Source organism: Scylla paramamosain, chromosome 17, assembly GCF_035594125.1.
Source record: "Scylla paramamosain isolate STU-SP2022 chromosome 17, ASM3559412v1, whole genome shotgun sequence".
In the NCBI taxonomy this organism is placed as follows: Eukaryota; Metazoa; Arthropoda; class Malacostraca; order Decapoda; family Portunidae; genus Scylla; species Scylla paramamosain.
The window spans coordinates 18,227,501-18,245,000 of NC_087167.1; the positions used below are offsets into that span (position 1 = coordinate 18,227,501).

General features: G+C 39.9%; 2 protein-coding genes across 3 annotated transcripts in view; one reads left to right on the forward strand and one right to left on the reverse strand.

Moving 5' to 3' along the window:
* LOC135108556 (uncharacterized) overlaps positions 1-5,953 on the reverse strand; it is a 65,042-nt gene extending 59,089 nt beyond the window's left edge. The window contains exon 1 of the mRNA XM_064019684.1: positions 5,910-5,953. The gene's annotated coding sequence lies outside the window, so the exon portion shown is untranslated. The remainder of the gene's footprint in view (positions 1-5,909) is intronic.
* LOC135108561 (uncharacterized) overlaps positions 1-17,252 on the forward strand; it is a 20,830-nt gene extending 3,578 nt beyond the window's left edge. Inside the window, exons 1-5 of one of the 2 annotated variants that reach the window (XM_064019692.1) lie at positions 12,687-12,730; positions 14,113-14,298; positions 15,122-15,236; positions 16,302-16,364; positions 16,993-17,252. In XM_064019692.1, coding sequence (XP_063875762.1) covers positions 14,275-14,298; positions 15,122-15,236; positions 16,302-16,364; positions 16,993-17,093 — 303 coding nt within the window. In that variant the 5' untranslated portion in view covers positions 12,687-12,730; positions 14,113-14,274 and the 3' untranslated portion in view covers positions 17,094-17,252. Of the gene's footprint in view, positions 1-12,686; positions 12,731-14,112; positions 14,299-15,121; positions 15,237-16,301; positions 16,365-16,992 lie in introns of those variants that run through there. The other variant, XM_064019691.1, reaches the window with a different exon arrangement.
* The last annotated feature ends 248 nt before the right edge of the window (positions 17,253-17,500 follow it).

A 17,500-nucleotide genomic window follows, 5' to 3' on the forward strand; every position in this document is an offset into this window, starting at 1 on the left:
ATGTTGCTCCGCCAGTAGTATAACGTACAATAGCTTCATCATCAACTCCCTTCATTTTCTGGTTACATTTTCTCTCTTTTCTTCCACAAAACTGTATTCTTACTTAAGTAGCTTTAGGTGAGTTTTTTGTTCATATCTTTCTTTTATTTATGTGTCCTAAGTATGTTTCAGTCTTCCATTATTAATTAAACGCTGTCTGTTATTGTTGTTGTTGTTGCTCTGTGTGGAGAAAATGAAGGAAGATAATTGTGTATTTTCAGTGTTTCGTTGTTAAAAGCCCCGTCTGGCATTATTATTACCATTATTTTGATGGTGTAGGAAGAAATTAAAATGAGGTGGGAAAGATTTGGGGAGAGATAAAGAGGAAAAAGGAGTAGAGAAGGAAGAAAATGGTAGGAGGAGGCAGTAGACAACTGGCGAAACGATAATTTCTAACAGTGAGGTCTAAAGCACTGTTCAGGGGGTGCTGTGAACTTATCATTAAACCCAACTGTGACCTCACTGAACGTTTCCCTTTGTGTCTCACAACACAAGGGGGCAGTCACAGCCTGCCCTCTAAAGAGAACTCTCTTCCTTTACACAAAACTACAAGCACCTAATAACACACACATCCTTCACTCAAAAATTTTAAAATTATAATGGCAACTCCTACACCAGCCTCGGAGTCCCCATCTGCGGAGACCATAAATGTCCCCAAGTCGGACTGACTTTCTGTCGACGACCCTAAATGTCTTGACATCCCCCTCAACTTTTTCTTCATTAACTTCTGCAACATTCAGGATCTGAGATCTAATTTTCAATCTGTAGAACACCACCTCTCCTCTTCTAAACCTCATCTTGTTTTCCTGACTGAAACACAGGTGTCTGAGGCAACTGACAATAGCCCCTTTTCTGTTCCCTCCTATTTTCTCTATCCTCATTTTCGATCCAAAGCTGGATGCTGCGTTTATGTGCATAGTGACTTAACCTGCTCTCGTGCCCACGCTCTTGAATCTTCAGAGTTTTCCACCATTTGGCTACGACTACAGAGTCACTCTCAAACTAAATTTATATGTGCTATATACCTCTCACCTAACTCCTCTGAATATAAGAAATTCTTTGACTTTAACTTCCAAAGTGGAGCACATTCTGACTCTCTTCCCTTTTGCAGAGATCTCCATTCTTGGAGAGTTCAATGTTCACCACCAGCTTTGGCTTTCCTCTCCCTTCACTGACCATCCTGGTGAATTAGCCTATAACTTTGCTATCCTCCATAACCTAGAGCAATTGGTGCAACACCCTACTCGTATTCCTGACCGTCTTGGAGATACGCCCATTATTCTTGACCTTTTCCTGACCTCTAATCCTGCTTATGCTGTCACCCTTTCTTCTCCGTTGGGCTCCTCCGATTTCAATCTCATATCTTTATCTTGTCCTATCGCTCCAATCCCTCCTCAGGATCCCCTTAAGCGTAGGTGCCTCTGGCGTTTTGCCTCTGCTAGTTGGGGGGACCTGAGGAGGTATTTTGCTGATTTTCCTTGGAATGACTACTGCTTCCATGTCAGAGACCCGTCTTTGTGTGCTGAGCGCATAACAGAGGTGATAGTGTCTGGCATGGAGGCGTATATTCCTCACTCATTTTCTGGTCCTAAACCTTCTAAACCTTGGTTTAACACAACTCGTTCTCGTGCTATACATGATAGAGAGGTGGCCCACAAAAGGAACTTAAGCCTTCTATTACCAGAATCTCATGCACTTTATATTTCTACCTGGAACCATGCCAAGGCTGTTCTCCAACTAGCCAAAAACTCCTTCATTAACAAAAAGTGTCAAAACCTTTCAAGATCTAACTCCTCTCGTGACTTCTGGTATCTAGCCAAAAATATCTCCAAGAACTTTCCTTCTTCTTCTTTCCCTCCTCTGTTTCAACCAGATGGCACCACTGCTATCACATCTATTTTTAAAGCTGAACTCTTCGCTCAAACCTTTGCTAAAAACCCTACCTTGGATGATTCTGGGCTTGTTCCTCCCTCTCCTCCACCCTCTGACTACTTCATGCTACCTATTAAAATTCTTCGCAATGATGTTTTCCATGCCCTCGCTGGCCTAAACCCTCGGAAGGCTTATGGATCTGATGGGGTCCCTCCTATTTTTCTCCAAAACTGTGCTTTCGTGCTTGCACCTTGCCCAGTCAAACTCTTTCAGCTCTGTCTGTCAACATCTACCTTTCCATCTTGCTGGAAGTTTGCCTACATTCAACCTGTTCCTAAAACGGGTGACCGTTCTAATCCCTCAAACTACCGTCCTATTGCTTTAATTTCCTGCCTGTCTAAAGTTTTTGAATCTATCCTCAACAGGAAGATTCTTAAACATCTATCACTTCACGACCTTCTGTCTGATCGCCAGTATGGGTTCCGTCAAGGCTGCTCTACTGGTGATCTTCTGGCTTTCCTTACTGAGTCTTGGTCATCCTCTTTTAAAGATTTTAGTGAAACTTTTGCTGTTGCCTTGGACATATCAAAAGCTTTTGATAGAGTCTGGCACAAAGCTTTGATTTCCAAACTACCCTCCTACGGCTTCTCTCCTTGTCTCTGTAACTTCATTTCAAGTTTCCTTTCTGACCGTTCTATTGCTGCTGTGGTAGACGGTCACTGTTCTTCTCTTAAATCTATTAACAGTGGTGTTCCTTAGGGTTCTGTCCTGTCACCCACTCTCTTCTTATTATTCATTAATGATCTTCTAAACCAAAATTCTTGTCCTATCCACTCCTACGCTGATGATATCACCCTGCACTTTTCCACGTCTTTTCACAGACGTCCAACCCTTCAGGAGGTAAACATTTCACGCAGGGAAGCCACAGAAAGCTTGACTTCTGATTGGGGTAGAGCAAACTTGGTATTGTTCAATGCCTCAAAAACTCAATTCCTCCATCTATCAACTCGACACAACCTTCCAGACAACTATCCCCTCTTCTTCAACCACACTGAACTGTCCCCCTTTCTACACTGAACATCCTTGGTCTATCCTTTACTTAAAATCTGAAATGGAAACTTCACATCTCATCTCTAGCTAAAACAGCTTCTATGAAGTTAGGTGTTCTGAGACGTCTCCGCCAGTTTTTCTCACCCCTCCCAGCTGCTAACTCTGTACAAGGGCCTTATCCGTCCATGTATGGAGTATGCTTCACATGTCTGGGGGGGTTCCACTAATACTGCTCTTCTAGACAGGGTGGAATCAAAAGCTTTTCTTCGTCTCATCAACTCCTCTCCTCTAACTGACTGTCTTCAGCCTCTCTCTCGCCGCCGCAATGTTGCATATCTAGCTTTCTTCTACCGCTATTTTCATGTTAACTGTTCTTTTGATCTTGCTAACTGCATGCCTCCCCTCCTCCCGCGGCCTCGCTGCACAAGACTTTCTTCTTTCTCTCACCCCTATTCTGTCCACCTTTCTAACGCAAGAGTTAACCAGTACTCTCAATCATTCATCCCTTTTTCTGGTAAACCCTGGAACTCCCTGCCTGCTTCTGTATTTCTACCTTCCTATGACTTGAATTCCTTCAAGAGGGAGGTTTCAATACATTTATTCATCAATTTTTGACCACTGCTTTGACTCTTTTATGGGACTGGCATTTCAATGGGCATTTTTTTTATTGGATTTTTGTTGCCCTTGGCCAGTGTCCTTCCTACATAAAAAAAGAAAAATAAATAAATAAGGAGGAAGCAAGGAACACAAAAGAATAAAGAGAAGATGAAAGAGTAACAGACCCTGAGGTGCTTACTGTTTGCTATTCTGTTTGGGTGACCTTTCTCTGTTAACTACTAGTGCAAGAGACAAGATAGTATAGCAGAGTGACTCTCTAGGAGAAAGAGATGAAGGAGTGGAGGGAGGAGCAGCTGAGGGGATGGTCATGGAGGAGGAGAGGAGGGAAGAGTAGGTGACGGGAAGGGCTGGGAGGGAGAGATTTTAAGCGTGCATAATGAGAAAAGGAGGAGGAAAAAGGATGCAGAAGAGAAAGAGAGAGAGAGAGAGAGAGAGAGAGAGAGAGAGAGAGAGAGAGAGAGAGAGAGAGAGAGAGAGAGAGAGAGAGAGAGAGAGCGGAATGAATGATGGCCTGATGTGGTGTGTTGGTGTGTGGTGGTGTGCGTCAGAGTACTTCGCTGTAGTCTGCTAAAAGTGAAAAAGATAATTCCCAAACATTTGAAAATACGAGCTCATTTATTTATTTATCTGTTCATCTATCTGTCTGTTTATTTATTCATTTATCTATTCAGCACACAGTTCACCGCTGACGAGAGAGAAAGGCGATGAAGGACAGTGAGGAGATGCTGGTGATTTTGAGGTGAGGAGATTTTGGTGAAACTTTTACTGTTGCCTTGGATATATCAAAAGCTTTTGATAAGGTCTGACACAAAGCTTTCATTTCCAAACCATCCTTCTACGGCTTTTATCCTTCTCTGTAGCTCCATCTTAAGTTTTCTTTCTGACCGTTCTATTGCTGCTGTGGTAGACGGTCACTGTTCTTCTCCTAAATCTATTAACAGTGGCGTTCCTCAGGGTTCTGTCCTGTCACCCACCCTCTTCCTATTATTCATCAATGATCTTTTAAACCAAACTTCTTGTCCTATCCACTCTTACGCTGATGATACCACCCTGCACTTTTCCATGTCTTTTCATAAACGTCCAATCCTTCAGGAAGTAAACATTTCACGCAGGGAAGAAAGGGAACGCCTGACTTCTGATCTCCCTAAAATTTCAAATTGTGGCAGAACAAACTTGGTATTGTTCTATGCCTCAAAAACTCAATTCCTCCATCTATCAATTCGATACAACCTTCCAGACAACTATCCTCTCTTCTTCAATTACATTCAACTGGCCTCCTCTTTTACACTGAACATCGTCTGTCTGTCCTTTTCTTATAATCTAAACAGGAAATTTCACATCTCACCTCTAGATAAAACAGATTCTATGAAGTTAGATGTTCTGAGACGTCTCCACCAGTTTTTCTCATTCCCCCAGCTGCTAACTCTGTACAAGGGCCTTATCCGTCCATGTATGGAGTATGCTTCACATGTCTGGGGGGGTTCCACTATACCGCTCTTCTAAGCAGGGTGGAATCAAAAGCTTTTCGTCTCATCAATCCTCTCCTTTAACTGACTGTCTTCATCCTCTTTCTCATCGCCGGAATGTTGCATCTCTTGCTATCTTCTATTGTTATTTTCAAGCTAACTGCTCTTCTGGTATTGCTAACTTCATGCTTCCCCTCCTAACGCGGCCTCGCTGCACAAGACTTTCTTCTTTCTCTCACCCATGTTCTGTCCACCCCTTTAATGCAAGAGTTAACAAGTATTACCAATCATTCATCCCCTTCTCTAGTAAACTCTGGAATTGCCTGCATGCTTCTGTATTTTCATCTTCGTATGACTTGAACTCCTTCAAGAGGGAAGTATCAAGACACTTATCCTTCAATTTTTGACGACCACTTCGGGCTCTATCCAGGACCGGCATGTCAGTGGACTTTTTTTTTTTTATTAGGTTTTTGTTGCCCTTGGTCGGTGTCCCTCCTATATAAAAAAAAAATAAAAATAAATAAATAGATAAATGACGGGGAATGAGTGAGCAGAGGGAGAAGTGACGCAGATGAGAGGAAAGAGTGTGTGGTGTTAAACGTAGGGAAGGGAAGGATTTCAGAGAGTGTGGTATAGGACTGCATCTTGTGAGGGATGGAAGGGTAAGAGGCGAAGGAAGAGGAGAAGGAGGAGGAGGAGGAAGAGGAGAAGGAGGAGGAGGAGCGAGAGGAGGAGGAGGAGAGGAGAAAGAGGAGTCTGTGAGTCTATTATAAGTAAATGAAAAGACCTGTTCACTTGTATAGAGAATAGGAAGCTTTTCGTTAACACACACACACACACACACACACACAGCATGCCACCCACCTGAGGCACAGCAGCAGCAGCAGCACCGGAATAATTCAGTGGTAAGTGTGACGCCCAGACTATCTGGCCTGCAATATATAGCAGTCTGCCCTCCACTCATTACCGTGCCCCTGCACACTTGCGTGTATGCTTACACACACACACACACACACACACACACACACACACACACACACACACACACACACACACACACACACACACACACTCGTTTTTAATTATTTTAGTAATCTTTTCTGATATCAAATTTATCGTTTCTTTGTCGCCTTTCCTGTTTCTTTACTAACTTAATGAGTAACACATTCATGGCATCTTCACAGTTCCTCAGGCTTTTAATGACGTGATGTTTCTTCTTCCTGTTGTGTGTCTTTTGTAGCTTCGTGAATCAGTTTTGTTGTAGCAGGAGTACATGTTTTTTTTTTTTTTTTCCTGCGTCGTCTTGTTAACGTTTAAAGACAGACCCTTTTTGTTTTTGAGTTTGTATTCTTTTCATCTATTTTTGTACGATGAGTCAGTTCTCTGTACGTGGTCTTCCTAACACCAAGACTGCGCCTGTCATTTCTTTCTAATAGCAGGTTTATTTGCTCTTTGTCCACATTTTCTTTCCGATAACAAAGAAGTTTGTTTCTGTCATGAACTCAGTGTTATGTTACACCCTGTAGTCACTTGTTATATTTGCTTTACGTTTTTTGTTTCATAATGTTTCTGTTTTCTGTGCCTGTTGTAAATAAGAAGGCTTCTGGGTAAAGGCTAAGAAAAGACGCCAAAAAAAAAAAAGAAAGAAAGAAAAAACCCACAGAAGATGCCAGTCCTAAACGAGAATTGTCAGAAAGAATAAACAAAATTACGAGAAAACGTTGACAATTTGCTTGTTTCGTATATTATTCCTTCAGTAAACTCTTATATTCAGGATTCTCCATTAAGACTTTAGTTTTGTTCTGTATTAAAATGTCCAGCACGTTTGATTATTATCTTCTTTGCATGTCTTTGTGCAATGTACCAAGTTTGATATTTTCATATTTCTCGCTTTCTCTAAATTCCTGTACGATGATGATGATGATGATGATGATGATGATGATGATGATGATGATGATGATGGTGATGCTGATGATGATGGTGATGCTGATGATGATGGTGATACTGATGATGATAATGACTGAATGATGCAGATAATAATTGATTGATGATTGGGTGATTGATCATGATGATGATGGTGATGATGATGATGATGAATATTTTGATGATGCTGATAATGACTGATTGATGCAGATGATAATTGATTGATGATTGACTGATTGATCATCATGATGATGATGGTGATGTTAGAAAAATTTCGTCCTAAAAAAAAAAAAAAAAAGAAAAAGCAGAAAGGTTGGTGTGAATTTTGGTTTCATTTAAACTTGCAGCTGACGTCCACCCGAGACAGGTGTCCCGCGCCTGCCTGGCACCGGCAACAACCCAGTCAACGAAGATTTTTTTTTTTTTTATGTAAGAGGGCCACTGGCCAAGGGTAACAACAAAAAAAAAAAAAAAAGAAGAAAAAAAAGGTCCATTAAAATGTCAGTTCCCAAAGCGCCGTCAAAAAGAGTGATCAAATAATTGAGGATAAGTGTCTTGAAACCTCCCTCTTGAAAGAACTCACGTCATAGGAAGCATACAGAAGCAGGCAGGCAGTTCCAGAGTTTACCGGGGAACAGGTGAATGACTGAGAATACCGGTTAACTCTTGCATTAGAGAGCTGGACATAACAAGGTGAGAGAGAGTAAAAAGTCTTGTGCAGCGAGGCCACGGGAGGAGGGGAGGCATGCAGTTAGCAATATTAGAAGAGTAGTTAGCGTGAAAATAGCGGTAGAAGATAATAAGAGAAGCAACATTGCGGCGATGGGAGAGAGACTGAAGAGAGTCAGTTAGAGGAGACGAACTGATGAGACGAAAAGCTTTTGATTCTACCCTGTCTTAAAGAGTGGTATGAGTGTAACCTCCCCTTCCAATACATGTGAAGTATATTTCATAAATGGACTATACAGAGTTATCAGCTTGGTGGAAGGGATGAGAAAAAACTGACAGAGACGACTCAGAACGTATAAGCTCATAGAAGCAGTTTTAGCTAGAGATGAGATGTGAAGGTTCCAGTTTAGATTATAAGTAAAGACAGACCGAGGATATTGCGCTAAGAGGGAGACAGTTGAGTGTCACTGAGAAGGAAGGGATAGTTATCTGGAAGGTTGTGTCGAGTTGATAGATGAAGGAATTGAGTTTTTGAGGCATTGAACAATACTAAGTTTTCTTTGCCAAAATCTGAATTCATAGAGATCACAAGTCAGGTGTTCTGTGGCTTCCCTGCGTGAGCTGTTTAATTCCTGAAAGGTTGGACGCCTACGAAAAGACATGGGAAAGTGCAGGGTGGTATCATCAGCGAAGGAATGGATAGAACAAGAAGTTTGGTTGAGAAGATGATTGCTTAATAATAAGAAGAGTGAGTGACATGACCCTGAGGAACACCACTGGTAATAAACCTAGGAGAAGAACAGTGACCGTCTACCACAATAGCAATAGAACGGTCGAAAAGGAAACTTGCGATGAAGTTACAGAGAGAAGGATGGAAGCCGGAGGAGGGTAGTTTGGAAATTAAGGCTTTGTGCCAGGCTATATAAAAAGCTTTTGATATGTCTAAGACAACAGTGAAAGTTTCACCAAAATCCCTAAGGGAGGATAACCAAGACTCAGTAAGGAAAGCCAGAAGGTCACCATTAGAGCGGCCTTGACAAAACTCGTACCGGCGATCAGATATAAAGATGTGAAGTGATAGATGTTTAAGAATCTTCCTGTTGAGGACAGATTCAGAACTTCAGAGAGGCAGGAAATTAAAGCAATAGGACGGTAGTATGAAGGATTAGAACGGTCACCCTTTTAGGAATAGGCTGAATGTAGGCAATCTTGCATCAAAAAATGAAAGGTAGATATTGATACACAGAGTTAGAAGAGTGTGACTAGGCAAGGTGTAAACACGGAGGCACAGTTTCGGAGAACAATGGGAGGGACCCCATCAGGTACATAAGCCTTTCGAGGGTTAAAGGCAGCGAGGGCATGGAAAACATCACCGCAGAGGATCTTAATGTGTAGCATGAAGTAGTCGGAGGGTGGAAGAGAGGGAGGAACAAGCCCTGAGTCATGTAAGGTAGAGTTTTTTGCAAATGTTTGAACGAAGAGTTCAGTTTTGGAGATAGATGGAATGGCAGTAGTTCAAATATAGGAGGTTAAGATGAAGAAGTAAAATTATTGGAGATGTTTTAAGCTAGGTGCCACAAGTGACGAGGGGAGTTAGATCTTGAAAGATTTTAACACTTTCTATTAATGAAGGAGTTTTTGGCTAGTGCATGAGGTTTTAGTAAAAAGGTGCTGTGAAAATCAATGGAACCATGGCGGAGAGTGATAACTTCTCTTCCTTTTTTAGATGTTCAAGGGAGAGCGGCCAAGGGAGAAAAAATAAAAAAAATAAAAAAAGCAACACAAAATACCGTCTCTAAAGTAACAGTGGAAGAAAGTATTTTTGCCTAGACATTAAAAAAAAAAGAAAAAAGAAAAAAAACACACACACAATGACAACTCTTTTAGGTCTATCGTGCGCAAGCAGTCAGTCAGAACATCAATGATGTCTGCAATCTTTGAAAATTATATTGATGAGAAACCAAACGTTTAAGTACAGGAGGCGGAGTTGGAGGTTACTGAAATGAAGAAGCTGCCATTTTCTCTAAGAATAACGAGACTGAACAAGATCAGGAACGAATACATCAGAGGCACAACACATGAACGTCGGTTTGGGGAGCTTGCGAGGTGAGACTGAGTGGTCTGGATATTTGAAGAGGAGAGACGTGCAGCGTGCGGGGAGGAGGAGGATGTTGCAGATGGATCTACCCGGCGGGAGAATAAAAGAAGAAGACCTAAGAGAAGGTTTATGGATGCAGTGAAAGAGGACATGCTTGAAAGGCTTATGACTGAGGAAGGAGCAGAAGACCAAGCGTGTTGAAGCACGTTGATCTGCGCTGATGATCCCTGACGGGAGCTGCCCGAAGAAGGTGCTTGCGTTGCATTTCACAGCACCTCATCACACCCTCGCCGGCTGCATGAGTCATCGAGTGGGTCAGCTACGCAACTACACCTCTTTGCAGATACGAGATGGATCTAAATTACAACCTTCCATTTTAATGAACTTCAACTGTGAGAAGAATTCGTACTGACTTTTATGAGATATTCTAGATTTGCATTTTCTTCCTTGCCGCTATTATTATGTGGACAATCTTGGCGAGATAAGTGTAATGGGTGACTTAGTTCAGAGGTGTGATGGTTGGAGTGACGTTAAAGAATAGTTAGGTGCCATTATTGCGGTAATTCAATCCTGAAAATGATTTCTAAATATATTTTTCATATACATACATACATACATATATATATATATATATATATATATATATATATATATATATATATATATATATATATATATATATATATATATATATATATATATATATATATATATATATATATATATATATATATATATATATATATATATATATATATATATATATATATATATATATATATATATATATATATATATATATATATATATATATATATATATATATATATATATATATATATATATTTATCTATATGTCTATCTGTCTATCTATCTATCTATCTATCTATGTATCTATCTATCTATCTATCTCTCTATCTATCTATCTATCTATCTATCTATCTATCTATATATATATATACATATATATATATATACATATATATATATATATATATATATATATATATATATATATATATATATATATATATATATATATATATATATATATATATATATATATATATATATATATATATATATATATATATTTATTTTTTTTTTTGTAGGAAGGACACTGGACAAGGGCAACAAAAATCTAATAAAAAAAATGCCCACTGAAATGCCAGTCCCATAAAAGGGTCAAAGCAGTGGTCAAAAATTGATGAATAAATGTCTTGAAACCTCCCTCTTGAAGGAATTCAAGTCATAGGAAGGTAGAAATACAGAAGCAGGCAGGGAGTTCCAGAGTTTACCAGAGAAAGGAATGAAGGATTGAGAATACTGGTTAACTCTTACGTTAGAGAGGTGGACAGAATAAAGAAGAAAGTCTTGTGCAGCGAGGCCGCGGAAGGAGGGGAGGCATGCAGTTAGCAAGATCAGAAGAGCAGTTAGCATGAAAATAGCAGTAGAAGACAGCTAGATATGCAACATTGCGGCGGTGAGAGAGAGGCTGAAGACAGTCAGTTAGCGGAGAGGAGTTGATGAGACGAAAAGCTTTTGATTCCACCATGTCTAGAAGAGCAGTATGAGTGGAACCCCCCCAGACATGTGAAGCATACTCCATACATGGACGGATAAGGCCCTTGTACAGAGTTAGCAGCTGGGGGCATGAGAAAAACTGGCGGAGACGTCTCAGAACACCCAACTTCATAGAAGCTGTTTTAGCTAGGGATGAGATGTGAAGTTTTCAGTTCAGATTATAAGTAAAGGACAGACCGAGGATGTTCAGTGTAGAAGAGGGGGACAGTTGAGTGTCATTGAAGAAGAGGGGATAGTTGTCTGGAAGGTTGTGTCGAGTTGATAGATGGAGGAATTGAGTTTTTGAGGCATTGAACAATACCAAGTTTGCTCTGCCCCAATCAGAAATTTTAGAAAGATCAGAAGTCAGGCGTTCTGTGGCTTCCCTGCATGACATATTTACCTCCTGAAGGGTTGGACGTCTATGAAAAGACGTGGAAAAGTGCAGGGTGGTATCATCAGCGTAGGAGTGGATAGGACAAGAAGTTTGGTTTAGAAGATCATTAATGAATAATAAGAAGAGAATGGGTGACAGGACAGAACAATGAGGAACACCACTGTTAATAGATTTAGGAAAAGAACAGTGACCGTCTACCACAGCAGCAATAGAACGGTCAGAAAGGAAACTTGAGATGAAGTTACAGAGAGAAGGATAGAAACCGTAGGAGGGTAGTTTGGAAATCAAAGCTTTGTGCCAGACTCTATCAAAAGCTTTTGATATGTCCATGGCAACAGCTAAAGCTTCACCAAAATCTCTAAAAGAAAATGACCAAGACTCAGTAAGGAAAACCAGAAAATCACCAGTAGAGCGGCCTTGACGGAACCCATACTGGCGATCAGATAGAAGGTTGTGAAGTGATAGATGTTTAAGAATCTTCCTGTTGAGGATAGATTCAAAAACTTTAGATAGGCAGGAAATTAAAGCAATAGGACGGTAGTTTGAGGGATTAGAACGGTCATTCTTTTTAGGAACAGGTTGAATGTAGGCAAACTTCCAGCAAGAAGGAAAGGTAGATGTTGACAGACAGAGTTGAAAGAGTTTGACTAGGCAAGGTGCAAGCACGGAGGCACAGTTTCGGAGAACAATAGGAGGGACCCCATCAGGTCCATAAGTCTTCCGAGGGTTTAGGCCATATATATATATATATATATATATATATATATATATATATATATATATATATATATATATATATATATATATATATATATATATATATATATATATATAGAGAGAGAGAGAGAGAGAGAGAGAGAGAGAGAGAGAGAGAGAGAGAGAGAGAGAGAGAGAGAGAGAGAGAGAGAGAGAGAGAGAGAGATAGCATACACACAGGTGTGCAGAGGCAGGGCAGACTGCTATATAATGCAGGCAAGACAGTCTGGGCGCCACACTGACCGCTGACTTCTACTGCTGCTGTTTGCTGTTCTTCAGGTGGGAGGCATACTGTATAATAATAATAATAATATAAATAGTAATAAGTAAAAATGATAATAGGCAATGATAACAGTGATATTAACACTAATGGAAAAATGAAAACGAAAAAGAAGTAAAAAAAAAAGAACAAGAGCAGGATGACAAAGTTCTTCAAAAACTAAGAATACGAACAATTCACACTTAAAATCCTAAGATAAAGAAAAAAATAGAGAGAGAGAGAGAGAGAGAGGAGAGAGAGAGGAGAGGAGAGAGAGAGAGAGAGAGAGAGAGAGGGAGAGAGAGAGAGAGAGAGAGAGAGAGAGAGAGAGAGAGAGAGAGAGAGAGAGAGAGAACTTGAGAGCCAGTAAACACTTCACGCTTTAGTTTCATTAATACTCGTAGCAGGCATCATTACAGGCACAACACTTTTTTTTTTCTTTTATTTATCTGTTTACTTCTTTTCATCAGTTTGTACGTAATGACAAAGGAATGTATTCGAGTTTTGACAATGTAAAATAACTAATTTTTCCTTGAACTACTACTACTACTACTACTACTACTACTACTACTACTACTACTACTACTACTACTGCTGCTGCTGCTGCTGCTGCTGGTACTACTACTACTTCAGTTACCTGGTTTACTAATGTTTTACTAGTGTGCAAGTGATCAGAAAGGTGTTAGCGTCGGATTGAGTAGAGGTCGAGGAACATCCTGATGGAGGCGAGACTCTGGTGTCGGTGTGGGATTGCGTCATTTCTCTCATGAACTGCTTGGGAATGTCGACGTGGCGCAGCAGGAGGGCGAGGCTGTGAGGGCAGCGAGGTGTGGGGTGTTCAGTGTTCATGTAGGTGGTGGAGTTAAGTCTCAGGGTTAGTTTGATGAATCTGGTAAGCTAAGGAACTTGTAGTGTAGTGGTGAAGGCAAGTCTCTGCTTTTGATGATTATGGTAAGCTAAATAATATATTTTTTTTTCAGAGAGAGAGAGAGAGAGAGAGAGAGAGGGAGAGATAACCATTTATTTTCACTTATATATTTTTGTTTATCTCTTTATTCATTTACTTATTAATATTATTATTATTGGTATTATTATTATTATTATTATTATTATTATTATTATTATTATTATTATTATTATTATTATTATTATTATTATCATTATTATTACCATTATTATTATTATTATTATTATTATTATTATTATTATTATTATTATTATTATTATTATTATTATTATTACTATTATTATTATTATTGTTTTACTATTATCATCATTATTATTATTATTATTATTATTATTATTATTATTATTATTATTATTATCATTATTATTATCATTAATTTATTTTATTTTGTCCTCTTTCTATCTATTTTCTATTTTTTCTGTCTCTTGTTGGCAGAGTAAGTTGGTGAGTCATGAGGGCAACACTGGTGGCGCTGGCGGTGGTGTGGATGACCGCTGCTGGCGGGAGGCGGCCGCTGCATGAGTGACTACGTGGTTGCCGACGAGATGGAAGTAATGGTGGGCAGCCTTGAAAGGGGAGGACCAAAGATGGACTTGAATGCTTTATTTACCAAAGCTTGGAGTGAGTACTGATAACGCGTGCGCGCAGGCACCCGACACACACACACACACACACACACACACACACACACACACACACACACACACACACACACACACACACACACACACACACACACACAACACACACACACACAGAAACACAGAAACACAGAAAACACACACACACACACAAACACACACACACACACACACACACACACACACACACACACACACACACACACACACACATACACACACAACTACTACTACTGCTACTACTACTGCTGCCACTACTACTACTACTACTACTACTACTACTACTACTACTACGACTACTACGACTACGACTACTACTACTACTACTACTGCTGCTGCTGCTACACAACAATAACAACAACTACTACTACTACTACTACTACTACTACTACTACTACTACTACTACTACTACTACTACTACTACTATTTCATTTTCTTTTTTACTTTTAAAGCTACAACACCACTACCAACACCACCACCATCATCAACAACAACAACAACAACAACAAGAGGAACAACAACAACAGTTTTACTCTGTCGCCCTCCTAGTGCAAAAGTTAACCAGTTTTCTCAGTCTTTCATTCCTGTCAACTGGTAAACTGGAACTCCCTGCCAGCCTTTGTATTTCCTCCTTCCTATGACTTGACCTCTTTCAAGAACAAAACTTTTAAGACACTACATTATAATCTTTGGTAATCCTTTTGACTGCACTCTTTGGGGACAGTACTACTACTACTACTACTACTACTACTACTACTACTACTTACTACACCATCACCATCAGTACCTCGTCTCCCTACAGGACATTGTGCCCTGCATGGAGGTCGCTAAGGAAAGCACCACCAAGGAGGAGCTGTGTCAGTGTGTCGCAGAGATCGGAACATGCGACGAGAACCACTTACCTAACAGCCACACGTGTGAGTGTCTGCTTCATTTGGGCTTTGTTTTACGCGACATATTTTTGGTGGAATTTCCGTTTCATTTAGGCTTTATTTTAGGCGTGTGCTATTTGGTCAATTTCTAACTTCATTTTGGCTTTATTTTCGCCGTCTGATAAAGGCTCTTGAACAATGTTGGGTGCATGCAAGGAACATATATAGAATCTTTATGTGCATGGGACAGATGGGAAGGTTGTGGTCTTGGTGAGTTCATGGTTATGTGACGAACAGCATGGTTGTAGTTGACACTTGCACTGGTATTTGACTCACGGTTCTTGGACCACAAAGCGCTCATGAGACACTTGATTTTGTTCTACAGATGCTTCTACACATTGTACTGGCTGGAAATTGGGAATATTTTCTTTTAATTCTTCTTTTGTTTTTCTTGCAGGTACTTAAGATTTATTTTATTTTACTTTTGCAGTGCTTTCAGAATTGTGAATTAGTGTATATTGCAATAAAGGATTAATGACTACAAATGCGAGTCGGGAACAAGTAAAAGAGAAAGTGAATGCATTAAGTGCAATCAGTGACGAAAGCATTCTTCCCCCACCGTTAGTTTGCATGCTTCCATTTCCTCTGCGGTCGACGGTAAGGGAAGTGACGTTTTTTTTTTTTTTTCTGGCTCATTGAAAGCAAACTGGCACATAAGAAGAAAATATGAGAACATAAGACACGTGTTGCACTGAAAGAAAAACTGTACAGGATTTCTTAAGAATTTCTACTTTTGGTTGAGAAAGTTTGTACCAGTTTGTGTTCTAGCGATCACGCACCAGGCCACACCTTGCTATTGGGGTATTCCAGGGTTGAATGCCGTTTTATTTTTCCTTATCGCACCTTCATGGTTTAGATTGTAAGCGAAGTCGTCATGTTATAATTGAACTTCTTAAGTTCCTTGGAGAATAAACCATTCATTATTTTTATTATTATTATTATTATTATTATTATTATTATTATTATTATTATTATTATTATTATTGTTGTTGTTGTTGTTATTATTATTATCATCATCATCATCTTTATCGTCATTATTCTCTGTTTCAGCTGAAAACCAATATTCTGACAGGTTTTACAAGTGGATGACCTGCTTGGGTGAAGGACAGACTTGTAAGTTTTTTTTTTATTATGTCTCTCTCTCTCTCTCTCTCTCTCTCTCTCTCTCTCTCTCTCTCTCTCTCTCTCTCTCTCTCTCTCTCTCTCTCTCTCTCTCTCTCTCTCTCTCTCTCTCTCTCTCTCTCTCTCTCTCTCTCTCTCTCTCTCTCTCTCTCTCTCTCTTAAACACCCGTTCTCCTAGGTTCTCCTATTAGGTTATTAGTGCAGAGTCATTACGAAGCTTTAAAAGAAGATTGGGTAAACTTATGGATAAGGACGGTAGGAAGAAATACGTGGATGTTTCATGCAAGGACTGCCACATGTAACACTGAATGCTTCTTGCACCTTCCCTTATTTTCCTATGTTCCTATGCTATTTTGTTTAATTAGAGTGAGTGAGTGAGTGAGTGAGTGAGTGAGTGAGTGAGTGAGTGAGTGAGTTAGTCTTCTTGCAGCTTCCCTTATTTTCTTATGTTCTTATGTTATCTTCTTTAGTTAGTGAGAGTGGACGAGTGAGTGAGTGAATCAATAGTCGATCAGTTGATAAGTAAATTAGTTAGTTTGTCAGTCAGTCAGTTAGCCAGTGAGTTACTTAGTCTTCTCACAGCTTCCCTTGTTTTCTTATGTTATGTTCACTCCGGCAGCCCATCTACGTCCAGTGCCGGAATATCGTGGTCCATCAGCCTCTCCAGATGATGTGTCAAGCCAAGGCACTGCACTGCGAGTAGAACGACAGTACCGGTGACCAAGACGGACTACCTTGCTACTTTCCCGGCTTTACTGAAGGATCTACGTACTCGTCAAACACACACACACACACACACACACACACACACACACACACAAGTCACATAGCGGCCACGGGGGACATATTAATATTATATCCAATAAACTTTGAAGCATCTACCCTCGTGTTCTTCATTACATGTTCATAATAGCTATAATACTCGTACATGGACTGCCAGCCGTAGGCCTGACGGGTTCTTGCAGTTTCCCTTATTTTCGTATGTCCTTATGGTGGTATGTTGCTCCGCCAGTAGTATAACGTACAATAGCTTCTTCATCAACTCCCTTCATTTTCTGGTTACATTTTCTCTCTTTTCTTCTACAAAACTGTATTTCTTTCGTCACCCTCGATGGTACTGTTGCCTG